The sequence below is a fragment of the Ambystoma mexicanum genome, chromosome 6p, assembly GCF_040938575.1.
Source record: "Ambystoma mexicanum isolate Mex_15411 chromosome 6p, UKY_AmexF1_1, whole genome shotgun sequence".
NCBI lineage: Eukaryota > Metazoa > Chordata > Amphibia > Caudata > Ambystomatidae > Ambystoma > Ambystoma mexicanum.
The window spans coordinates 1,365,737,801-1,365,764,374 of NC_090935.1; the positions used below are offsets into that span (position 1 = coordinate 1,365,737,801).

Here is a 26,574-nt window from a genome sequence, read left to right on the forward strand (position 1 = left end):
GATCGATATACAGCTGGAGAGCTTGGCAAGTGATTGCAGCCAGAGAAAGACAGAAGCTGTGAAGGTGAATGAAGCTGCTGGGGACAATGACAGGCCTAGAAATGGGACCTCTTGAAGTGACTGAGAGAAGGGCTCAATATCACATACTAGGAGAAGGAAGCTATGATCCTTGTCCTGAATGCACCTGCTTTATTCTGGGGACTTCTAGTGGTTGGCCAATGTGGGTGGTCTAGATGGTCAGCTGCCTTCCCGATATGGCCCTCTTAAGCTCTTCTGTGGAAACTGGGGCAGGCAACCCAAGATTACTCTGTATGCAAGGGAAAGAACTGAAGTGTCATCTATGGCTTCTGGCACAGACACAGTGTCACATAGAGTAGCTGCAGGAAGAATCATAGGTGGTGGTATCCCACCATCAAGGGGAGATCAGGGGTAGGACTCATGGAAAAAGTACCCTAATAACGCTGAATGAGAGGAAAGTACCTCAAAATCTTGTGAATTTGAGGAGACCCTTGAATTGGCAGAACTGTTGACAAAGGACAGACCTGATGCTTTGTTTGGATTGAACCCCTCGTTTTTAACTCTTTGTGAACCCCACTCGACTATAAGCTACATGACACCCTTCAGAGTGAGGTGGGCACAACCTTACTAGTCGAAAAGGCCACCACATAAAATAGGTGTGAACTAGGTGACTGCAACCACAGCCCAAGAACTACTGGACCAGGCATTCTGCTCTGGGCTGGATTACAAATAATCAGCTGTTCGCTATATTCCAATAAATGTGAAAAGCGGCAAAGAAGCATCTGGGCGCTATATCCCTGTGACTGTGAGATTGATCCAAGAAGCAGCTGGTTCCTATATTTCAATTACTGTGAGATAAAGCCAAGAGGCACATGGGTGGTTTATCCCTCTGCCTATACAGTGATAAAGAAGTGGGAGGACGCTGTACCCCCTGGAATATGTTGCGATTAGGCAGCCTGAGAGAGATCAGTGTCCCCATTACAACGAGATCCCTGACAGTAGATCTCAGAGACCTTTTTGTATAGGCAATCTAGTAGACAAACATCCTGTTTGGTTGGAAAGGTCAGATAAGCGTTTTCCATATTGCCTTGCTTCATCCGGGAGCGATTCTAAAGAAAAATCCTGCAGAAATTACCTCAATAATGAACATCAGTCTGCCGGGGCAGTGAGCTCTTATTCTACAAGGGACCCCACCACCTTGGGGCCAGATTCTCAAAAAGTAGCACAAATGAATGGAGCACCCAGAATACACTTGTTTCATTTACAGTACATTCAGAAACGTGAAGGTCACGTCATTCTCAAAGGTGACCTGCGCATTTCGGGAGGGGATGGAAAGTGGTGCAAAAATGCATTGCCCAGCCCTCTTGCAAACATTAGCGTCAGGGCAACTCCCAACACAAATGTATGACAGGCTCCCAGCACCCACGAGGTTGCTGGGAGCGCATTTGACAGATACAGACTCTTAAAGGGCCAGTCTCTGTGAAATGTTCAGAAAAAAGCATTTTCATCCCTGTATCGGAAATGGAAATGCAAGTGTGGCGGCAGCTGTCACACCTAAAGAAAGAAATCATGGCAGGGTCCGCTATGATATATGATAGAAGAACTTTATACCGTGCCTGTACACAAGTGTTTCTTGGTGTGACAAGTCAAGGGAGGGAAGACGGAGGGAGGACAAAACAAACAATCTTACTAGGCCTCGTGTTATTCAGATCATGCAAGCGCGACAACGCAAAATGCAGGTGGTATTGGTGGGGGGGAGGGGAGGAAAGTGCCAGGGAGAGTGAAAAAGGAAAGTGCAGTCAGGGCAGCATTTCTCTGAGTAAGTGCAGCCAGGGCAGCGCAGCTCTGGGTAAGTGCAAGAAGGCTGTAAGGGACTGTAAGGATTACAGCTGCATCCCCTAAGTGCATGGTAGGCCTGGCGGCTGTGCAGGGGCAACTGGTTGTGCAGGAGCCTGGCACCCAGTGAGACTCAAAAGGGAGCCAGGCCACCGGTCAACGCAGCAGACAGGTAGGTCAGCAGGGGACAGAGAGAGAGAAAACAGAGGCCAAAAGGAAGGTCTTTTTATTTTATTTATTTATTTTTTTTAATATTTATTTTCAAGAATAACGCAACATAGAAATAATATGTACACAAAATTACATCATAAAGTAATGACAACAAAGCCAACAAAACTATATACCGCCGAAAAAACCCCCTCCCCCCAGGAGTCGCAAAACAATCAATGAACTGGTCTAGTATAATAGCAGAAATTTACCCCAAATCTTGTTAAATAATGTAGTTTTCTTCTCTCTCTGATATAACACTCTCTCCATATCCGCTAGAGAATGCATTTCTGAAATCCATTCCTCAATAGTAATAGGGTTAGACGTTTTCCAATGTCTCAAAATTAGTTTCTTCCCCACCATTGCCCCACGAAAGATCCATTTCTTCTGGGAAGTAGTCAGGTCATCCAATAAATCCCCACAGCCTAGTACAATTGTCTTAAAATCCATATGAACCGTCTCCTCCAAAATCTTTTCACAGATCTGATCAAACTCGAACCACAAACCTCTCACCCTCGAACATCCCCACAACATATGCTCCAAGGTGCCCTCCTCATGTGAACACGCCCAACATTCCGAGTTGTCACTCATCCCTCTTTTCATCATTCTCTCAGGTGTCCAGTATGTTCTATTCAAAATCTGTATTTGACGCGACCTATCAGCAAGATTCAAAGAACACAATTTCACATTCTCACAAATACTTGTCCAATCCTCCTCAGTAATATCCTCACCAATTCTCCGATTCCAATCCAATCTCAAAACATCATTAGCCCGATAGTTCGACACAACCAGTCTATAGACATAACTAACCAGGTCACATCCACTCACTCCAGGTATCCATCCAAGCATGTCTATGTTGATTCTCTTTCCCAAGTCCACCTCCCCCACCGCCCTCCTGATCTTCCGATAGTCCGACAAACAAAAAGTAGGAATGTCAAACTTCAACTGAAATTCCCTAGCCGTCATCCAACGCAAACCATTGAACAAATCACTAATCCAATGCACCCCGGCTAGATACCAATCCTGCCAGAACAAAGTTTTCCCTTCAAGCGTAATACATGGATTCAGGCAAATTGAAGCACTCGGATCTGTCAAAGCATTGAAACCCAGACACACACACAAGGCCACCCAAGAGTTCCGTAAACTCCTAGTTAGCAGGCCTTCCACGCTTGTTCGCGATGGCTTACTGGTCAAAATGGCCCTAGGCCACAAAGGGCCGACATGGCTAGACTCTGCACACATCCAGTCCTCATGTTCTGATTTTAGAAAATCAAAAATATTCCGCGACATAAACGCCAGATGGTATGCCTTAAAATTAGGGACCCCCAGCCCACCCTTAGACAAAGGCAATTGCAATTTGCTAATCTTCAGGCGAGGAGGTTTATTATCCCACAAATATTCCTGCATGAGGCTATCTAACTCACGCCAAAAATGCTTTTCAATATCTAAAGGGATCATACTCAGAACAAAATTCACGCAAGGAGTCGACACCATTTTCAATGCATTCACCTTCCCCCAAAGGGAAAGGTGCAACACATTCCATCTCTTCAAATCTGATTTGAGGTTAGTACACACCATCATCATATTTTCTCTCACAAAATCAGCAACATTAGGCAAAATCCATACCCCCAAGTACAGTAGTTTTTCAGCACACCACTTGAATCCCAACCGGGTTATAAATTGTTTGTCACACAGCGGCACCAACGGTAAAACCTCAGATTTTGCCCAATTAATCTTATAAACAGAACACTGGTGAAAGGCTTCGAGAATGTTCATAAGAACCGGTACTGACTCACCAAGATTCTTGAGGACCAATAACAAGCCATCTGCGTATAACCAAATTTTTGCAACATCCCCCAACAACTTATGCCTTGTAAACCCTCCTCATTTCTCAATGCTATCGCCAAGGGTTCAATACTCAGTACGAATAACAAAGGAGACAATGGACAACCTTGTCTCGTGCCACGTTCCAAATCAAAAGGTGCCGACCTCTGACCATTAGTGTTGACATCAGCCGTCAGCCTGGTATACAGTAGTCTAATCCATGAACAAAACTGAATTCCAAAACCCATCTTTTCCAATACTTTAAACATAAATCGCCAGTCAACTCTATCGAATGCCTTTTCTGCATCGAGTGATAGGACAGCTGAGTCCTCAGACAACTCTGACGCCTTCATGATCGTACACAGCAATGTTCTCATGTTACTGCACGTCATCCTACCTTTAACAAAACCAGATTGGTTACGATCTATCAACCCCGGCAAAAGATTCTCCATTCCCAGAGCCAGAATCTTGGCCAAAATCTTATTGTCCACATTGATCAAACTAATCGGTCTGTAGCTGGATGCCATTGTTTCATCCCTGCCTTTCTTCAGAAAGACAGAGATAGTTGCATGTCTAGTAGAGTCCGGAAGTATGCCTCTAGCCTTTGAAGTCTTATACACTTCCGTCAAAAGTGTCAACGCCGAATTAGGCAACCATCTATAGAATTCAACTGGCAGTCCCATCAGGCCCTGGAGACCTACCAACATTCAATTTTGATATCGCAAACTTGACTTCGTCCACCGAGATATCTTCCTCCAATAAAGTAGAATCCTCCCCTGAAATTCGAGGGACCTGAATCTCATCTAGGAAATCTCCATTATCCGCATCAATATGTGACTCATTCTTATATAAATCCACATAAAACTTTCTGAATACTTCATTAATACCATCCGGAGTGAAAGTGACTTGACCATCAGAATCAGCAATAGACAGAATCGAACGCTCAGACTCTCTCAACCTCAATCTATACGCCAACCAGCGATCACATTTCTCCCCATGTTCAAAATAAGAGCATTTTTGGTGGAAATACTTCTTATCCACTCTACCAGAAATCAAGCCCCTCCACTCTCTTTTTTGCTTGTTCAACTCGGGAAGCAAATCCACTCTCGTGGGATCCACCATCAGAACCCCTGACAAATCTCTGATCTTCAGTTCCAATACATTCTGTGTATTGTCCCATTTTTTCTTTCAGACCACTCGCTAAACTAATAAACATACCTCGAACAGTGCACTTAAATGCTTCCCAAACCATATCAGATCCAACTTCCCCAGTACAATTCTCCTCCACAAAATAGTCTATTTCAGTTGCAATTTTGTCCATCTCATCCAGATTGTCCAGCAATATGGTATTTAGTCTCCAAGTTTTTTGTCTACACATAGTATAACCCCAATCCAAATCCACCGAAACATGAGCATGGTCAGTCAGCACAATATTACCTATACTACTTGTTTTGTATTCCTGCAACAAATCTCCTGCCATCAACACCATGTCAATTCTGGAATATGTAGCATGTGCACCGGAATAAAAAGTATATTCCCTCTTTAAGGGATTTTCTATTCGCCAACAGTCTTTCAGATTATGTTCCTCAAGCAGATCATGAAAAGCTTGAGACTGCATGTTCATCCTACGACAATGTCTAGTATTGCTCCTGTCCAAAGTTGAATCCACAACTGTATTGAAATCGCCACCCAAGATTATGTTACTGGACCTAAGGTCTTGAATTGTCCGAGCTACCTTTCTGAAAAAGGCACCATCATCCGATGTCGGCGCATAAATATTACAAAAAATGACATTCTTTCCTTGAATATTTGTCAAAACAGCAACCATTCTGCCTTCCTTGTCACATATCTCCTTGACCACCTTGATTGGTGCATTTTTCCTTATAAGAATAGCCACACCCCTAGACCTAGACTCAAAGGACGAGCCATAGACCTGCCCAACCCACCCTTTTTTCAAACCATCCAGATCTGCTTCCAAAAGGTGTGTTTCTTGGAGAAAATAAACATCCCCCTTCAACTCATTCATATACGCCAACATTTTCCGTTTCTTCTGTGCATTGTTCATACCATTCACATTCCACGAGTTAACTCGCAATTGATCCCCCATATTCGAACACAGAATATCCATCCCAACCCAATTCCAAAGGAACCCCCTCAACAGACCCTCACATGTATTTGTGACCCCAACCGAAACCCCTAATCCCCCCTTCTAAAACAGATGCAAAGCAACAAGAACAGCGTATAGAAAAAGATTCTAAAACGCATTCCAAGAAGTCCAACATCCTGGACTCCTCTCCTAAATAACTCGAACTCCCCAATAAGACCCCTGTAGTCCAAAAAAAAACAGAAAACCATAAAAATAACAGAGATATCATAAGATATAAAACTTAATATCCCCTGCAACTACATCACTGCAAATCCAACACCATATAAAGATTTAAGTTCCACCGCCATATCCCAACCCACACAGATACACAAACCGCCCCCCCCCCCACCAGACCACCCAAACATCTTTAGACATAACCCCAACGGTGTTCAATGATACATATCGAATGTCCGAACTGCACAACACAACTGCAAACTGAAATCGCAGGTTTTCAAAGTTCCCAACCCCATTGTAACGCTCACCTGACTCCCACGGAGGCGCTGGTCTAGTCTGGGTTGCTGTGGCCTCTTCGAGCGTGATGCGCAGAACTCGGAACACCGACTGAACAGGACCCTCAAATCTTGCTTGTCTGGCCCGTAGGAATATCCTTCTGCAGATGAGAAAGGGGATTAACAGTCTGCAGAATAGTGTGCTTGCTCCCCCCTTCTCCCCTTCGTTCTTCTCTAACTTCCTCCGAAATCCCCGGTTGAAGCTCACCTTATGGTTTCAAAGGATGAACTCTCCATCCTGCTTCTGGTGCAGGGGCGCGTGTTTGTCCAGTTACTTCACTGGTTTTCAGAAGACCGGTAAGTGTTATGGAGGAAAAATATGCTTTCCTCATATGTTCCTACTGCTCACCTTTTGTCTCTTCTTCTCTCCCCTAGGCGCAGAGATGTGGCGACCGGTGCAGACAGTCGCAGTGGAGCCAGAAGAACTCCCGAGGACAGGTGAGTGAAGCGTGGCACTGCAGCGAGCAACACGGTGCTTTTAAATGAAAGTCTTTTCTCAGGAACGCTGGCGTGAAGGTTCCGGATGCAGGTAAGAAGTTTGATAAAATTCTTGGTTTTCACCTTTCTCTTCTCTTCTTTCCTTACAGGTGTTCCAGGATCGAGGTGGGCGTGGCTGGAGACCAGATGCAGGAGCAGACACGGTGAGCGTTCAGCTGCTTGGATGCAGAACAATGCGAAGCGTGAGCTACTGTATGGGCATGGCTTAAATAGCCCCCAAAGTAGTTCAGGTAAGTATCCTTCCCTGGCCACGCCCGAGTGGCAAAATAGTCCTAATGAAAAAATAGTCCCTTTTAGGTCTCAGGGAGGCCTGAATCTTGCTGCATGGTCTGCATCAGGTAAGTGCACAAAACACCTTCCTTTATGAGCCTGGCGCCTATGGCGCCAGAACTGATGTCCAACATGAGCCTGGCGCCAACGGCGCCAGGACAGAGTCCAAAGAGCCCCTATAAGGGGCCGCTGGGCTTTTACCAGGGGGCATGATGCCTGCTCCCGGGGGTGCTGGGCCTGTCCATGAAATGTGTTCTTGCGAGCCCCCACCTATGATCCAAACCATCCCCTGGCTCAGTACAATACATGTGGTGTCGTCCAATGTGTGAATCAAAAATGCAAATGAATAAGTGACAGAGTTCTCCAACCAAAATCAACATATGAACGTCTTTGTGGTGTTGGTATAATTACACAGGCATTGAGCAGAAAACCAATGAACGTAATGCCCTATTCTGTATTACGCTTACACCCCTTTTCTTCAACATGTTTCACCTCCAACAAGGGACGGTGGCACATGTATAGCAAACATTTTACCTCAGGACTTGAATTAGGCCTCATTAAAAGAGTATGATGGTACCACTTGTACACCCAGGGAATAATGTAAAAGTTCAACTACAATTTTATAAGCAATGAGGACAAACATATAGTGGAATCATCTACACCCGCAAACACCCCAGGGACTCATCCTCCACAGAAGGAACTCCAAAGTGAAAGGAAGGTCTTGAACTGCTTCGGGAGCTTCAGGTGGTCCGGCTCAAGTTTGAGAGGGGCAGGGAGGCCATTTCAGAGGGAGGCACCTGCAGAGAGAGAGATCTTCCCCCCACTCTATGCTTGGAGAAGTGTCTGACCCTTAGAGAGTTAGAGGTGGCTGAGTGAAGGGCTTGAGAAGGAAGGTGTTTTGGTAGGGAGAGTTGGAAGTAGTGCGGACCCTGGACCCAGAAAGCCTTGCGGACGATACAGAGGGTCTTGCACTTGATCCTGGCAGCCACCGGGAGCCAGTGGAGAGATTTCAGGGCTGGAGTGATACCGTCCCTGGACAAGTCTCAAAGTCCTGTTCTGGATTAGTTGCAGGGGGCAGAGAGTAGAGGAAGGCAGATTGAGAACCAGGGCTCTGGGACAGTGAGATTCTATTGGAAAGTGAGAAAGGGAAGAATACCTCTGAGGAGGTGCAGCTGGTAGTGGGCCTTCTTGGCAAGGCCCGTGATGTGAGGAGAGAAGGAGAGAGTGGAGTTGAAGATGGCACTAAGGTTTTTAGCCTCACACGAAGGCAAAGGAAGAGGGCCCAAGGAGGGCGGCCAGAGTGACAGAGCTAATGCAGGAGTAGGGATCCCAATGAGAAGGATCTCAGCCTTACTGGCGTTAAGGCAGAAGTCATTGGAGGAGCACCAATCCTGGATCGCGGATAGAGAGTCGGGAATGAGCGAGAGATGAAAGGAGGCTGAGGGGAGCATGAAAGAGATCCGAGTGTCATCCGCATAACACTGAAAGTTAGAGGAGAAGGTAGAGATAAGGTGAGCCAAAGGGACCATGTAGACATTGAAGAGCCAGGGTGAGAGGTTAGAGTCCTGGGGAACACCACATGCGGAGATAGAGGTGGAGGAGAGAAAGGACCCAAGTTGCACCTGGGAGGGTCGGTCCAGGAGGAAGGAGGACAACCACTCCAGTGCCTGATCCGTGCTGCCCAGGTTATCATGGAGTTGATTGATCCGGATGACGTGATTGACCGTGTCAAAAGCAAAGGAAAAGTCAAGGAGGATGAGGACAGAAGGAAGGCTAGAATCGAGATTAGTGAGCAGATCTTCATGGGTGTTAAGTAGAGCAGTTTTCTGTGCCGCTGGCTGCTCTGAAGCGAGAGGTCATGGAGAGAACCAACAGATTCAGTGTGAAGAGTAAGCTGGGAGATGGCCAGCTGTTCCAGGAGTTTGCCCAGGAAAGGAGTGATAGAGATTGGGCAATAGTTCGCCAGACAGCTAGGGTCAGCAGAAGTCTTTTTAAGGAGGGTGTACGCAAGGGAGTGCTTGTGTAGAGAGGGCAAAGTTCCAGTGGCAAAGGAGGGATTGCAGAAATCGGCCAAGGTTGGAGCGATGGTGTCAATGTGGCCCTTGATGGTTCTGGAGTTGCAGGGGCCTGAACCTTGTGCAAGGTATGAAAGGCATTGAGAAGTCAATTGGAGACGACTCACTGACATCGAGAAAGGAGTAAAAAGGTGGAAGGTCATACTCTGACTGACATAGTAATCCTGATGGTGCGAGAAGAAACCAAACTATACATCAGAAATTTGCTCTTTGAACTCCTTAAAGAACAACACTTTCAGAAAGTAACTCTGTCCTTGTTTTAGCGATAACAGTTTTCCACAGTCTTTAATAATAATGTTCAATAATTTGAAATTTGATTTCACTCATGTGCAGAGCAGTTATGTCCTCATGGACAGAATATAGTTGAAGTAACAGGTTATGTAGATAGGTTTTTCTCATTTGTATGCAACATTTTAATAGCACTGCCAGAGACTGTGTTTGCCGCCACCAATCTTTGCGATAAATGCCAAGTAGCATTGAATCCATATTATAATTCGTTTATAATCCCTTTCCTCAATTTAGCCAGATAATTTTTGCTGGAAAGACTACAGAAGCCAGTCCCACGTCTTTTTTTTTTCTTTTTTTTTGTTACAGTTTTTCCTTGTAAACACATTAAATTGTGTCTTTAAACCCTGCCCAATCGCATAGATGTGGGCAGTGTTGGAGGTTTGTGATGCATCTTTATTACTCATGTTATGTAAAGTTGTATACAGTATAAGACTGTTTTTCCAGTTTGTTTTCTCCTTTCATTCCCTTAGGTAAATGACATATCACTGCTTGGCCAAAATCATAAAGATGTTGTCAATATTTTGAAAGAGTTGCCTATCCAAGTTATCATGGTTTGCTGCCGCCCCGTCCCTCTGCCAAGCAGAGACACCGAGTTGGATGAGCTCAACCTCTCTGAAGTGCCGGTCCAATCTATCGACCAGGTAATTCAGCCATGGATTGCACTGACTTTTTCTAGTGATGCATATCATTATGTAATGTGCATTTCTGAAATAGTGTTCGACATTGTCATTTTATTTATTCCCGTTAATTGCATGTGAGTTGTCATTTTTTTCATTTCTGCAAGCCATTACAACAAACTACTTATTGCATGTTAGCATTGAGCAGCTTCTGTACTCTGGACTCATTAGATGAATCCAATCACATTTGAGTTGTTTTTTTGGTAGATGTGTTATGTATCTGTGTGTGTGTTAAAACGGTTTCATTGTTATTTTGTATTTTTATTTTAACTGCTATTAAATGGAAGTCACAGAATGCATGAATTAATGTTGTGGAAACTCCCCTCATAATGGCATAGAATATACCTCCTGGGTTCTAGTATGCTAGCAGCACAGTACAAAAAGGAATTGAAAGGTGGATATGAACTTTTTAAAACATGATGAGCGTCTTGATTCTTCTAGGCTTTTTATGCTTAGGCTAAGTTGTGCAAGACCTGCTCACCCCTCTGCATTCCCCTTTCTAGAGACGTTTAAACCATGTTGCATTTGGACATCCATTAGTGAGCAGTAAAGTACTCCAACAGTCCGTTGTCTAGTGTAGAAACAGAAAGCATAGATTTCTTTTTCACTCTGTATTTGATACAATGTGTAAAAAGTCCTTTTGTGAGACTAAATGCACAATAACACAAATAAAAAAAACTAGTGTAGAAATACTGTCACCAAGCAGGCTTACCCTAGACTATTTCTTTTTTTCTTTTGGGGAGCAGTTTGGCAGATTTGCCTGAGGTTGTTCCCCTATTCAAATGGCACGGACAAGGTCAATAAGGATAGCAAATGCTTCCTGGGGATACCCCAGTGGTGAAGAAAACTCACACTTCCATTATATTGTTGTTTCCTGCTATTTTTCAAGCTATTCATGAGGGTTTTCACAAGTAAAACATGATCTCCAAATATGCCCTAGACAGCTAAAAATAAGTCCAGTCTTTGAGAAGTGCATTTGTCCTTCTCTTCCAAATTCGCTTTGGCAGCAGGCCTTACTATTTTCCATACTCTGTATTCTACTCGTACCTTCCTCACACATTTTAATTAGCCAGATATTGATCTAAGCGAGTGGTGTGAAGCAGAGAATGATTATTAATAGCCACCATCACCCCATGAGAGCCAGAAATGTATTTTGAAAGCAGGATCTCCCAATATATATTGACCTCCAAGGTAACATTTCTCCTGCATAGGCAGAGCCGTGAAGTGATAGGAACACTCTCTCTCATTTATGGGGTCTGTTCTGCCTTCTGATTTACTTTGTCCGCTCTTTGGTATTTCGGACATTACAGTGGTGATACAAAGGCCAACATATTCTTTGTTGTATTGAATGAGCTCTTTTTAAAAAAACTTTATATATTGCCATTTTTCAGATCCCTGACTACTTGCCCTCTGATTCCACTGGCATATGGCAAGTCCAGGATAACCTAGACCTGGACGTTGACCAGATTGACACCATACAGGTATAATAAGATGTACTTTTCATTTATGCATATATTTTGGGATACTGTGTTAAGTGAGTATGCTTTAGACACAACTATTAACTGCTTAAAGGAATGCATGTATGTAGATGAATTAAACTTCAACATGTTGTGTGGTGTGGATTAGAAAGGGGGGCTTCTTGGTCTTATTCCCTTAAAATGCTGCTTAGTCAGTATGCTCCCACCTCTGGTCTGATCTAACTTAATTTATCTCCTGGAATTGCAATTTTCATAAGGCAATATGTGGTGCCAGCCCTTTTCTAAAAAGGCTTGTTAGTAATGTTGCCCATCTCTTCCACTGCAAGCTCCTTCAACTCTGTGGAAGTTTTCCTTGTTCATCTCCTATGCTTCCAGACATGCACTCTTGCCTATATACTATATTACAGGGCCTGTGGTACCTGCCCTGTAGTTATGGTTAAGTTGTTCAACCCATGCGGAGAGCACTTTTTGGCCGGCTTATAACTCCCCCAAACCCCCCTCCCCACCACTGGACGAAGCCTTACAAAACTTTGCAAAAAAAGTATATTGCCCGTCTGAATTTCTCTGGCAAGTTTGTTGAGGTTTCAAGGGGGAGGGCAAAGTTGTAAGGGGGTCCCAAAATTAAAAGCAATGGAGAAAAAATATTTGCTCATGTCTACAGCCCAAACCGCTGGATGGATTTTCACCAAATTTACGGCAGGAGCGATGGCTTGGTCTCAAAGGCGTGCTTTTGTAAATTTGGTGTAAATCCATCCAGCAGTTTTCTATAAAACGGGCTAAATGTAGGTAAACAAAAATTAGTGATATCTGCGTTCAGTCCGCGGACTCACTTCCCTGTTCGCTCCGCGGACAGGCACCCGATTGGCCGAGGAGCCGTTGGTATGTCCACAGACATCCGATGTGCCCGCTGTTTGGTTGGTGAAAAGCGCAAGGTGCGTCATAGTTTTCCGAAAAGCCTACCATGTTGTATCCGTGTACAGCCACAACTGACCGCAGACAGTGCAGGGGGAAGCAAGTATGGGAAACACGTTTTGGGTCATTTGGTGTTGGAAAGAAGGGCTGGGAAGGGTGGGGGAGTGAAAAAAGATGATATGGGGCTATTTGTTTACGTGGAAGAAGAGCGTACAGGGCGCACCAGTCTGCTGACACCGCGGCAGTCAGAGGACAGAGTTTTGAGCGGGCAGTTTATTTGGTATCTGCAAGAGGGCTTCGTCAGGGTAGAGGAGTGGAATCTAGATGATATGGGGATATTTGCATAGGTGAAAAATAGGCCATGCACCCGAGAATCTTGGCTTTGGCCACAACCACCACAGCATAATACTGCAATGCACCCAAGAATCTGTCCACAACCATTGTAATAATAAGTCTTGGGCAGGCAGTTTGAGAAACACATTTGCGGTTATTTTGTGAGTACAAGAGGGTTTGGTTAGAGTAGGGGTGGAATGTGGATGATATGGGGATATTAGTGTAAAATAGGGTTGATGGGCTATTTGGATGTCTGTAGATGTCATTTGAATTGGGAAGTTAAGGGCAAATTGTGGTGTGGTGGTTGCGGCCAGTGTCCAGATTCTTGGGTGCATGGCTGTAGTCCATGCACCCAAGAATCCGGACACTGGCCACAACCACCACAGCATAATACTGCCATGCACCCAAGAATCTGGCCACAAACATTGTAATAATATGTGTACAGAAATGAAATCCGGCCATTGGAAACAACCATTATGATGATATGTGATGTGTGTATAGTAATGATACATTGCGTGTGGGCAGTGTTATAGTATTTGTAACATGATAACACAATACAATTGAAGTGCAAGATTGCTGTACCATTGGGGACAGGTTGACTTTGTTGTACATGGTAATGCAGGAAACATCTTTGCTTCTTTTTCTGTGAAAGAAACATAGCAGTAGTTAGGTAGGATAGTTCACAATGCTGCATTGCATACAGTCTCACATATTCATGTACTTTTTAGACCCTCATAATTAGTACATTCTAAGTACTATGTTTGAAACATGAAACATCATTACTGTGCGTTTTGCGCACTTGCTGTTTTTGTTTGCATAATCATTGGGGAAAAAACTCCATACAGGATTAAAAAAAATGACTACATTTATTTAACATTACTTTTCACAGTATGTTTGTTTGAAGTGTGCAGTACTTAAAGGAATGTTTAGGGTGCACAAATAAGTGTATTAGTTGTTACAAGCAGTGTTGCAGTAGGAAGAATCGTAATGCTGTATTTGCAATCAAGTGAAATTAAGGGTATTTTTCAAGTATTTAGATACCTGTTGGTGAATTGTAAGTGTTTTGTTTTCTTTTTTTTAAAAAAACTTTATTATTGCACACAGGTTCAGCACATACATATATATAATCATTATTTCCAGCAGTACATTGTACACAATTACTCTCCTGAGTCTGAGTTTTCGAGTTCAGCTTTGTCTACCAAATATTGTTTGTACCTGGCCCAAATATTTCTATGTTTGGAAGAGGGCAGCACCGAGTCCATGTATAGCTCTTCTGTGTCGTTTGTCCACAGCATATCTCTGTTCCAGTCCGCCTTAGTTGGTGGAGTTGCATTTTTCCACTTCATTAGTATTGCTCTTTTTGCTATTAACAGGCTCAAGTTTTCACCAAGTCGGGTTCATTTTTCCCACCGCGCCCAACAGGCACAATCGTGGTGTCCACTCCACAGGCTGGTCTGCCATTTCATCTAGAGCTGTACAAACCTCTGCCCAGTAGTCTCTCAGCTTTGTGCATGCCCAGAGCATATGCTATATATTTGCGTCTTCAGTGTGACACCTCGGACAGGTTCCAGGTGTGTCGGGATAGATTCGTTTAAGCCTTACAGGGGTATAATGTGTCCTGTGTACTTTTTTATAATGTATTAGTTTGTACCTAGAGATACATGATATTTGTTTGGTCAATGCACAAATCTGGGTCCATTCGTGGTCCTCTATTTGTTGCTCCAGGTCCTGCTCCCATTTGTTTCTGGCCGTGTGGTTCCCTGCTGGGCGCGTCTGAATTATAACTTTATACAGTGCAGAGGCTGTGATTTTCTGTATCCCCCCTGTAAACATATATCCCAACCCCATGTTTATCTCCGGTTCTTTTGGGAAGGTGGGGCATGCATTTTGTATGGCAGCTTTTACTTGCATATATTGTAGCCTATGTGTGTTTGTATTTCCCACTATATCTTTGATATCTTCCCATGTCACAAAGAGCTTATCCGAGAATAACTGTCCCCATTGAGCAACACCTCTGGCACTCCAATGCGTGGCCACCTCCCCATCTAGGGCAAATGGTGTTTGGGGGTGTTAGGGAGAATTCTCTGTTTAGGCTGAATTTCCTAACCTAGTGAGTCCCCCAGCAGCTTTGCTGGATTTCGGGAGTTTGTTTTTTTCCATCCTGCCAAGAGTGAGACTCTTTTCCTCCCACTCTTGGACATGTATGTGTGTAATTCCTTTGAATGTGAATGTGTTCTATGGGCTATGGGGTCTTTTACTCCATAGGGTCTCATATGTTTTTCTATGTGTGTTACACCGCACCCTATGTGCCGTAGCACTGGGGCGTCCTAGCGGACCTCCACCATAGACTCCATACCCGGGGACTGACTACTGTCTCCCCGGGCATGTAAAGTCACCATTGGCTTTACTAGACCTACATTTACTAACAGAACTAGTACAAACCATCTTATTGTGGACGTACTAGTATGGGTAATTTGATTACTCCTGGATCTGTTACTCGAGGGGGCACTGTCCCGTCCCCCCTCTTCGAGTTTTGGCTGGTGGCAGTGGAAACTACTTGTTATGTTCGACCCCGAACCTAACCCTATGGGATTCGTCCCATTGTTGGAGATTGATACTTTTCCTCGTTAATCTCTAACGTACCACCGGTCTACTTATCGTAAATAAGTTTATCGGATGGTATTTTCTGCCAGAACTCGGTTTTTAAAATGGCGTCTGTGTTCGTCTCTGTGACTCCTAAACCAAAGGTTGAGCCCTTTGTTCCACTTTTGGCGGGCTCTGTACAGAGACCCTCCAAAGTGGTGCCATTCTGTCTGGGTTAGGTTACCACAGGGGTGTGGGAGGGGGTTTAGGCACCCTGGACCGAGTTGCCTTGCCAACTCCGGTCGCACTCTGGAGTGATTGGCCCAAGTGGTGAGCCTTCCCGCTCACCACTTAGCATGTGTTGATTGACAGCTAGGCTGAATGAATGGGTGTTTTCTGCATAAAAGCAGGGCTTTTGGGACTGGATCTTCAGAAGTCGCCAAAGGACCTAAGAATCCGACGAGGGTAACGCTGAGCCGACCTGCACGACGACACCTCCGGTGGAGCCCTGCGGAACCGACTCGCCACTTCCCGACGACAGAGGAGATCTCCCTGCCGGAGAGTCTCTTCCCCTGACTGGTGGGAACAACCAGTCCCCTTTGCTTTTTATTCGCCTCAGGACGCAGTGATCGAATTGCCCGTGCAACGCACCCCGGCAACCGGATAGCCACTACCCCTGTACAGCGACCAAAAGGTGGTGCCTTGTGACGGAGCACTCCGCGGCTGGTCTCTTCCCTGGTGGTGCACCGGACTTCACTTTTCTTCGACGACGAGAACCTCTCTACTCTTGACAAAGACCTGACGTGCATCCACCACCAGGAACAACTGCCCCCGCCGGAGCTACCCTCCACAACAAGGTACCGTGTCCGCCTGGCTTCCCTTTCGATCGGTTCGAGTGAGGTGTCTTAATCCTCTCCGTTCCGTTGGGTCGCCTCCAAGCTTTTCTCATTTATTGTTCTGAACTATTTCAATCTGCCGATAACAATTTGCTACAAAGACTTGAATGCATCTCCACTAGAGACTTTTTTTTTGGGACATATCGCCTTGCCCCTCTCCGAGTGGGCCTGGCCTCTGAACTTTATGATCTATTGTGGTTCTTGCCTTCTTACCGTACATCTTGCCCGTGAAGTATTGAACTGTGTTGATTTCGTAACCTGCCTATCTTTTTCTCTCCCGTCCTAACCAATATTAGAGTGCCATCTAGGTTGAGGTATACACCTCTGTCTGTAAATAAGTGGTGCCGGTAGAACCTAGACTTGTCGAAATATTGCTAGGGGGATTGATCGTTTCTTCTTCGTAGAGTAATTGTGTTTGATTTGTTTGCCCTGAAAGTGCCATAGTATTTTTCATAGATGTTTCGTTATAAATAAATACCTTAATATCTTTTACACTAAGCCTCGTTGCGTGTTTGCTTGTCTTGCTGGGAAGAATTGCCCTATTTTGTATACTCCACATACTGCTCAACTCTTCTTGAGGGAAGTCTGACTGCTCAGCCACAGCTACCAAGTGAATCTGTGTGGTACAGACTGCTACCAAGTGGGTTCACCGCCAAACACCTGTAGTCCTAAATCTTTTGCAGTGGTCCCAGAGGGAACTGCACAGGTTTCCGCCTAACACTGGTGGCAGCGGTGGGATTTGTATCGAGTATACAGTTTAGAGTGCTTTTCGACACTGTAGGATAACTAACCACAAAAAACAACTTTCAAAAAACATGTCTACGATGGAAACTTACAGTCAAGAGTCCTTGTCAGGTGAAAATACTGAGAGTTTGCGAGCTCTCCGTAGGCAAGAGAATCTTTCTGTAAGAGGCAAGAAGTTAGACCTAATTGAGAGATTGCTGGCGAACCAAAGTCTGGGTACTGTTTCAGAGGAACCAAGCTCTCCAGCAAATGTAGATAACAGTAATGGTGTTGATCTAAATCATAATTCTGATGATAGCGATGAAGAGGCTGACGAGGACGGCGAGGCTAACAAAAATGTCTCCCCTGCTCCTCTACCCGCCTTACCAGCTGTGCCTACGGGGCCCATACCAGGTCCCACGAGTAACCCTGCTTATTTTGAACTTGAAAAAATGAAGCTCGAATTAGAATACAAACGGTTCTTGGCTCAATCTGAACGAAACCAAGAGCTCGAGTTCAGACGGATGAATGCCCAGGCTGAGCAGAAGCAAGCTAAGTTAAGACTCAGGGAAATAGAACTTAATCACGAGTTAGAGATGAAAAAGTTGTCTATGGAAAATGCTTCTCTCTCTCCTCTGGTTCCTCTAGGAGCTCCAGTCCCAAAAGACCCCGGATGCCGAAGGAATTAGTGGGTATGTATGAACCGAGATTGGATGTGTTGGATTGGCTGAAACTGTTTGAATACAATCATGGGCTCCAGGACATCACCAGGAATGCTTTACTTCCCTGGTTGTTCTCTAGGCTCCCTCCTGTTGCGACTGATGTGGTAATGGAGTTGGGGGAGGCGGATAAGACGGATTACGAAAGTGTGAAACTAGATTTAATAGCTAGATTCGGGAAGACTCCTTCCCAGTATCTTAAGAGGTTTAGAACCCTCAAAAAGCATGATGGTACCCCTTGGGCTACCTGGGTGAGTGAAGGGTTGAAGAACTTAGAGGGATGGATTAAGGGTTACAAAGTGAACACTTATGAGGGTATGAGGAATCTTTTTATGTTGGTGTCTATTTATGATGCCTGTTCTCCTGAGCTCAGACAGCACTTGGCTGATTCAAAGGAATTGGATTCCCGGGAGCTAGCTAAGGCTGCTGACTTATGGGTTGCCAACCGGGCTACTCATAAGGATTCTGGGGCAACTCAGAAAAAGGATGAGGGAAAACAGCCTAAAAAAGACTCAAAAGAGAATTCTAATAACTCACATTCCAAAGAGGGCCCCAAACAAAACCAGAAGGGTAAGCCACAATGAAAACCACAGCAGAATAGTGTGCCTTCTGGTGCCAAACCGGAAGGAGGTCAGAACAAGCCACCATTCCAGAAAGCATTCGGTAAATGCTTTGTTTGTGGCTCGACTGATCACGTGAAAGGAGATCCCAGATGTAAGGGTAAACCTTCAGGGGTCCAGCTTGTCTCCTTAGCCTTCGCTCCAGAGGAGAAGGTCCAAATGGCAAGTGGAAACTTTCTACTGCTAGCTGACAAACCCATTGGAGTCTCAGTCAGCGTTTCTTTAGTATCTCTGGGGTTGTGGAAACAACAGAATTTAGATGTCTATAATTCTATCCCCGATAATACTAAAGATTCCTCTAAAGCACCTATCATGCTCTTCATGGTTCGGTTGAACCGTTCTACCAACCCATTGGTTTGTGGGTGGTAAGCTGTTGAGAACTTTTAAGTAACTCCACAGGTTTTCCACATGGCTTTCATGTAGTTGGACATAAAGTTTGACCCCCTGTCAGAGATTACTTCCTTAAGAAACCCGACCCTAGTAAAAATACCAAGGAGGGCCTTAGCCACGGCCGGAGCTGTAACAGTCCTCATAGGAATTTCCTCAGGATACCTAGTAGCATGGTCTACTACAACAAGTATAAACCTGTTGCCTGAGGAGGTTGGAGGATCAAGGGGACCAACAATGTCAATCCCTACTCTCTCAAATGGGACTCCCACAACTGGGAGAGGCACTAAAGGTGCCACATTCTTGGAGCCAACCTTACCAGAGATCTGGCAGGTGTGGCAGCTCCTGCAGTGTTTTTCTACTTCGGCCCCCATCTTAGGCCAATAGAAGTAGAGAGAGAGCCTTTCCTTAGTCTTCTTGAAACTCAAGTGACCAGCCAAAGGAATCTTGTGGGCTAAGTGCAAGAACTGTGGTCTGTTCTCTTGGGGTACTTCTATAAGGACAGTGTCCAAGTGAATGGTCAGGAGACTCCTGCCATTAGGGACACTGGGGCCAGCATAACTTTGGTGGATAAATCGTTTTTTCAGGCTGAGGATGTTGCTAAGGCACCCAAACGCCTCACCAAGTTAGCTGGAGGGCCTGTGCAGATGCTTCCCCAATTACCAGTTCTCATCCAGTGTAACGACATGACTGTGAAGATACCTGTCCGCATACAGAGTGAGGTACCAGGACGCGTACTGTTGGGTAACGATTTGAAAACTCTCTGAGTTGTATCGCATACTCCCAGACATCCTAGTAAGCGGTTACAGGAGCTAACCAGACCTGCAAGAGAGAGGACCATGCGCGGTACTCTCCAGGAGATGATGAAGAAAGAAATCACTCCTGCTCCACTGGAATTGTCTGCCGCTGTCTCCAAGAAATCAGAAGCGAAAGGGAAACCTAAGGCTTCTATCCCAAAACCAGCAGCCAGCATTCCAGTGCAGCCCACACGGACTTCCCCGCGGTTGTCCAAAGTTACACCCGTAACTCCACCTCCAGCCGAGGCTGAGAGGGAGGTACAACCCTGTGTGGTAGAATTCGACTCTGAGGAAGAGCTAATGGATGGCCAGGAACTCATTGGAGATCTGGATCCTGTTGACCATCCTGAGCTGCAGTCTTTACTGGCAGAAGGTGGACCCAGCAGGGCAGACTTCAGTAAGGGACAGAGAGAATGTCCAACTCTGGAAGGTCTTCACCACCAGGCAGAAGCTCAGGCTGAAGGGCAAGAGCCTGGGAAATAGAGGTTGCACTGGGAAGATGGCCTCTTCTACAGTGAACCGACCAAGTCTGCACCTGGAGACTACAAACGACTGGTAGTACCCCAAGAGAACAGACCACAGTTCTTGCAGTTAGCCCACGAGATTCCTTTGGCTGGTCACTTGAGTTTCAAGAAGACTAAGGAAAGGCTCTCTCTCTACTTCTATTGGCCGAAGATGGGGGCCGAAGTAGAAAAACACTGCAGGAGCTGCCACACCTGCCAGATCTCTGGTAAGGTTGGCTCCAAGAATGTGGCACCTTTAGTGCCTCTCCCAGTTGTGGGAGTCCCATTTGAGAGAGATGGGATTGACATTGTTGGTCCCCTTGATCCTCCAACCTCCTCAGGCAACAGGTTTATACTTGTTGTAGTAGACCATGCTACTAGGTATCCTGAGGCAATTCCTATGAGGACTGTTACAGCTCCGGCCGTGGCTAAGGCCCTCCTTGGTATTTTTACTAGGGTCGGGTTTCCTAAGGAAGTAATCTCTGACAGGGGGTCAAACTTTATGTCCAACTACATGAAAGCCATGTGGAAAACCTGTGGAGTTACTTACAAGTTCTCAACAGTTTACCACCCACAAACCAACGGGTTGGTAGAACGGTTCAACCGAACCATGAAGAGCATGATAGGTGCTTTAGAGGAACCCCTTAAGCGTAAGTGGGACCTTCTACTGCCATGCCTTCTCTTTGCTTATAGAGAAGTCCCTCAGGAGGGCATAGGTTACTCGCCCTTCGAACTGCTCTATGGTCATCCCGTCAGAGGTCCATTGGCCCTGATTAAGGAGGGGTTGGAGAGTGCTCCTTCCCCCAAGCCAGTCAGAGTGACTGACTACATGATCGGTCTCCGGAGGAGAATGTCACCCATGATGACGGAAGCAAGCGATAACTTGAAAGCTGGACAAGCATTGGTCAAGCACTGGCACGATCAAAAGGCTAACATGGTTGAGTTCGCTCAAGACCAGCTTGTTCTCGTTATGATCCCAACAAGGCAGAGGGCCTTGCAAGATAAGTGGATGGGACCCTTCCGAGTCGTGGGTAAACTCAGAGAGGTTAATTCTCTGGTGGACTTGGGCAATCCCAAGGAGGCTCCGACAGTCTTTCACACCAACCGACTTAAAGCGTATGTCTCGCGACCTGTTGTAGGAGCGTTGCTTCTAGCGTCATCCGAGGAAGAAGAAGAGAGTGAAGCTCTTCCGGATCTCCTTAGAGGCTTACCTTTAGATGAAAAAATTGAAGGAGTAAATCTCTCCTCCAATCTGACACCCAAGCAACAAGAAGAGTGCAAATCTATGTTGAATCAGTTTGCCTCTCTGTTCTTGCTTTCACCAGGCTTGACCCCTTGGGGCCAGCACGACATACTCACTGGTGACTGTCTGCCAGTCAAAAGCAGAGGATACCGCATGTCAGAAAACGTACGAACCCACATCAAAGGTGAGGTCAGCAAGATGCTTGATCTCGGGTTAATAGAGCCCTCTACTAGTCCATGGTCTAGCCCCATTGTGTTAGTGCCAAAGGCCGGATCTAAAGAACTTAGATTCTGCGTGGATTATAGAGCTCTTAATGCAGTCACCAAGACTGATGCCCACCCTTTGCCAAGAACAGATGAGTTGGTGGATAAACTTGGCGCCGCCAAGTTCCTCAGCACATTTGACTTGACGTCAGGCTATTGGCAAATAGCCCTGACAGACCATGCCAAGGAGAAAACTGCATTTTCTACCCCCGTTGGCTTATACCAGTTTAAGGTAATGCCTTTCGGATTGAAGAATGCACCTGCTACGTTTCAATGGATGGTAAACCAGGTTCTGAATGGGATGGAGGACTTCTGCATGGCATACTTGGATGACATCACAGTGTTCAGCAATTCCTGGGAAGAACATGTAACCCACCTGAGAGATGTTTTGCAGGCTCTGGACGAGCCAATCTGACCATAAAGGCGAGCAAATGACAAATTGGACAGAGTAAGGTAGTCTATCTTGGGCATGAGGTAGGCGGTGGAGAAATAAGGCCTTTGCTCAGTAAAATTGAAGCTGTGCAAAATTGGACAACACCGACTACTCAAACTCAGGTGAGAGCCTTCCTAGGCCTCACTGGGTATTACAGGAATTTCATAGAGAACTATGGGACCATAGCTTCTCCACTGAATGTCATCTCCTCGCCCAAATTTCCTAAGAAGGTTAGATGGAACGAGGAGTGCAATCAGGCTTTTGAAAACCTGAAAAAGGCTCTTTGCCAAGCCCCAGTACTCAGAGCTCCTGATTGCCGCCAACACTTCATTGTGCAGACAGATGCTTCAAATGTAGGAATAGGTGCCGTACTCAGTCAACTGGATGGGAAAGGTAGGGAGCACCCTGTTTGCTTCATCAGCCGCAAGCTGAAGGATCCTGAAACAAGGTGGGCAACAATCGAAAGAGAGTGCTTTGCTATTGTGTGGGCTCTGAAGAAGTTTAGGCCGTACTTGTATGGTTCTAATTTTGTCATTCAGACTGACCACCAACCCTTGAGATGGTTAATGCAAATGAAAGGGGAAAACCCAAAACTATTGAGATGGTCGATCTGCCTGCAAGGGTTTGATTTCACCATTGAGCACAGGTCAGGATGTCACCACCAAAATGCTGATGGTCTCTCTAGGATGTATGTCATCGACTAGAGGTATGAGATTCATCCAGGAGTGGATTAAATCCTCCTGTCCCTTAGTCTGCGGGGGGCGAGTGTTAGGGAGAATTCTCTGTTTAGGCTGAATTTCCTAACCTAGTGAGTCCCCCGGCAGCTTTGCTGGATTTCGGGAGTTTGTTTTTTTCCATCCTGCCAAGAGTGAGACTCTTTTCCTCCCACTCTTGGACATGTATGTGTGTAATTCCTTTGAATGTCAATGTGTTCTATGGGCTATGGGGTCTTTTACTCTATAGGGTCTCATATGTTTTTCTATGTGTGTTACACCGCACCCTATGTGCCGTAGCACTGGGGCGTCCGAGCGGACCTCCACCATAGACTCCATACCCGGGGACTGACTACTGTCTCCCCGGGCATGTAAAGTCACCATTGGCTTTACTAGACCTAAATTTACTAACGGAACTAGTACAAACCATCTTATTGTGGACGTACTAGTAGGGGTAGTTTGATTACTCCTGGATCGGTTACTCGAGGGGGCACTGTCCCGTCCCCCCTCGTCGAGTTTTGGCTGGTGGCAGTGGAAACTACTTGTTATGTTCGACCCCGAACCTAACCCTATGGGATTCGTCCCATTGTTGGAGATTGATACTTTTCCTTGTTAATCTCTAACGTACCACCGGTCTACTTATCGTAAATAAGTTTATCGGATGGTATTTTCTGCCAGAACTCGGTTTTTAAAATGGCGTCTGTGTTCGTCTCTGTGACTCCTAAACCAAAGGTTGAGCCCTTTGTTCCACTTTTGGCGGGCTCTGTACAGAGACCCTCCAAAGTGGTGCCATTCTGTCTGGGTTACCACAGGGGCGTGGGAGGGGGTTTAGGCACCCTGGACCGAGTTGCCTTGCCAACTCCGGTCGCACTCTGGAGTGATTGGCCCAAGTGGTGAGCCTTCCCGCTCACCACTTAGCATGTGTTGATTGACAGCTAGGCTGAATGAATGGGTGTTTTCTGAATAAAAGCAGGGCTTTTGGGACTGGATCTTCAGAAGTCGCCACAGGACCTAAGAATCCGACGAGGGTAACGCTGAGCCGACCTGCACGACGACACCTCCGGTGGAGCCCTGCGGAACCGACTCACCACTTCCCGACGACCGAGGAGATCTCCCTGCCGGAGAGTCTCTTCCCCTGACTGGTGGGAACAACCAGTCCCCTTTGCTTTTTATTCGCCTCAGGACGCAGTGGTCGAATTGCCCGTGCAACGCACCCCGGCAACCGGATAGCCACTACCCCTGTACCTCGACCAAAAGGTGGTGCCTTGTGACGGAGCACTCCGCGGCTGGTCTCTTCCCTGGTGGTGCACCGGACTTTTCTTCGACGACGAGAACTTCTCTACTCTTGGCAAAGACCCGACGTGCATCCACCACCAGGAACAACTGCCCCCGCCGGAGCTGCCCTCCACAACAAGGTACAGTGTCCGCCTGGCTTCCCTTTCGATCGGTTCGAGTGAGGTGTCTTAATCCTCTCCGTTCCGTTGGGTCGCCTCCAAGCTTTTCTCATTTATTGTTCTGAACTGGTTCAATCTGCCGATAACAATTTGCTACAAAGACTTGAATGCATCTCCACTAGAGACTTTTTTTTGGGACATATCGCCTTGCCCCTGTCCGAGTGGGCCTGGCCTCTGAACTTTATGATCTATTGTGGTTCTTGCCTTCTTACCGTACATCTTGCCCGTGAAGTATTGAACTGTGTTGATTTCGTAACCTGCCTATCTTTTTCTCTCCCGTCCTAACCAATATTAGAGTGCCATCTAGGTTGAGGTATACACCTCTGTCTGTAAATAAGTGGTGCCGGTAGAACCTATACTTGTCGAAATATTGCTAGGAGGATTGATCGTTTCTTCTTCGTAGAGTAATTGTGTTTGATTTGTTTGCCGTGAAAGTGCCATAGTGTTTTTCATAGATGTTTCGTTATAAATAAATACCTTAATATCTTTACACTAAGCCTCGTTGCGTGTTTGCTTGTCTTGCTGGGAAGAATTGCCCTATTTTGTATACTCCACATACTGCTCATCTCTTCTTGAGGGAAGTCTGACTGCTCAGCCACAGCTACCAAGTGAATCTGTGTGGTACAGACTGCTACCAAGTGGGTTCACCGCCAAACACCTGTAGTCCTAAATCTTATGCAGTGGTCCCAGAGGGAACTGCACATGTTTCCGCCTAACAGGGGGTCACCCCAAAGCGGCATACTCGGGTGGTGTAATCTGTCTATTTCAAATATATTGACAATTTTGGCCCAGGCTGTGGTCGTTACATGAGTGGGGTCTGTGGAGTTATGGTGTTTGGGGCTTGATCAGGTCATTTTGTGCAACGCTATGATTGCTTCTCGTGCTCTCAGATCAGGTGGTGGGCTCCCTGGGTTGAGAAAGTTTGTGGCCCATTGGGCGGCATAGTGTGCCTGTGCTGCCTAGTAGTAAAGCGCTAAGTCCGGTGCCAACAACCCACCCCTTGGATATGTATCAGTTAATGTCCTCCAACGTAGCCTGGGATGTCCTCCCCACACAAACGTGACGCAAGCACTTTTCATTTTAGCAAACAGAGCGTGACCTGGCCAGACCGGCACCGTATTGAACAGATAGAACAGTTTTGGTCATATTATAATTTTGATTAAGGCTATTCGTCCCATCAATGAGATAGGAAGGGCGCTACAGTGTTTCATCTTTGCACATAGTGTCAGCTAATGTGCTGTAATTTAAGGCTCGGGACAATTGGGCCGTCCTAGCAACGTATGCTCCAAGGTATAATATATGCATCGGGCTCCAGATGAGACCATGTAAATCTTGGGGTTCTGCTGTATTTTTTGTGAGTGGGAATATCTCTGATTTGTTGGGGTTGAGTCTTAGGCCGGAGTAGTCGCCGAACCTTTTTACTTCTGCCAGGACCTTGCCCAATGTGCGATCTGGGTTCCGTAGATATAGTAAAATATCGTCGGCATATAAAGTTATAATCTGTAGTTTGCCCTCAAGCCACAACCCATATGAACTCTAGCGTGACCTAAGGATGTCAGCTAAGGGTTCTATCACTAGAGCGAACAGTAAAGGTGACAATGGGCAGCCCTGTCGGGTGTCCCCAAGTAGTTCTAGTATGTCTGTTAAAGTGCCACTGACCCTTATCTTGGCGTAGGGGCGTGCATATAATATTTGCATCTATTTAATGATATTGGGGCCAAATCCATAATTTCGTATTACCCCAAATAGGAAGGGCCAGAAGACTGTATCAAATGCTTTTTGCGTATCGAGAAATACCGATATTCCTTGAGTTTTGGGAAGTATTGTGGCCAGAAGTTTGTGGCATCTTCTAATGTTTGTTGCTGTGGATCTGCCCATAATAAACCCAGCTTGGTCTTCGTGTACCATGTAGGGCATCAGTGGTGTTAATTGGGTTGCCAATATTTTTGCGAAGATCTTCACGTCTGTATTTATTAGTGACAGCGGCCTATACGAGCCGCATTCCTCTGGGGGGTTTCCCTGGTTTAAGCAGTAACGTGATTACCGCCTCCCTAGTGGTTTCGGGCAGTTCCCCTTTATTTAAGGCTTCCACCCACACTGCTTACAGTCTGGGTACTAATACTAAAAGGTGACTGAATTATTTATAAAATTCCACCCCAAGGCCGTCTG

At 45.8% G+C, this 26,574-nt stretch overlaps 1 protein-coding gene across 17 annotated transcripts in view; it reads left to right on the forward strand.

The window, feature by feature from the left end:
- Window positions 1–26,574, forward strand: part of MPDZ (multiple PDZ domain crumbs cell polarity complex component) — a 1,735,289-nt gene that overhangs the window by 600,925 nt on the left and 1,107,790 nt on the right. For all 17 annotated transcript variants that reach the window (XM_069626067.1, XM_069626068.1, XM_069626072.1 and 14 more), the window contains exons 15-16: window positions 10,142–10,312; window positions 11,740–11,829. In XM_069626067.1, coding sequence (XP_069482168.1) covers window positions 10,142–10,312; window positions 11,740–11,829 — 261 coding nt within the window. The remainder of the gene's footprint in view (window positions 1–10,141; window positions 10,313–11,739; window positions 11,830–26,574) is intronic.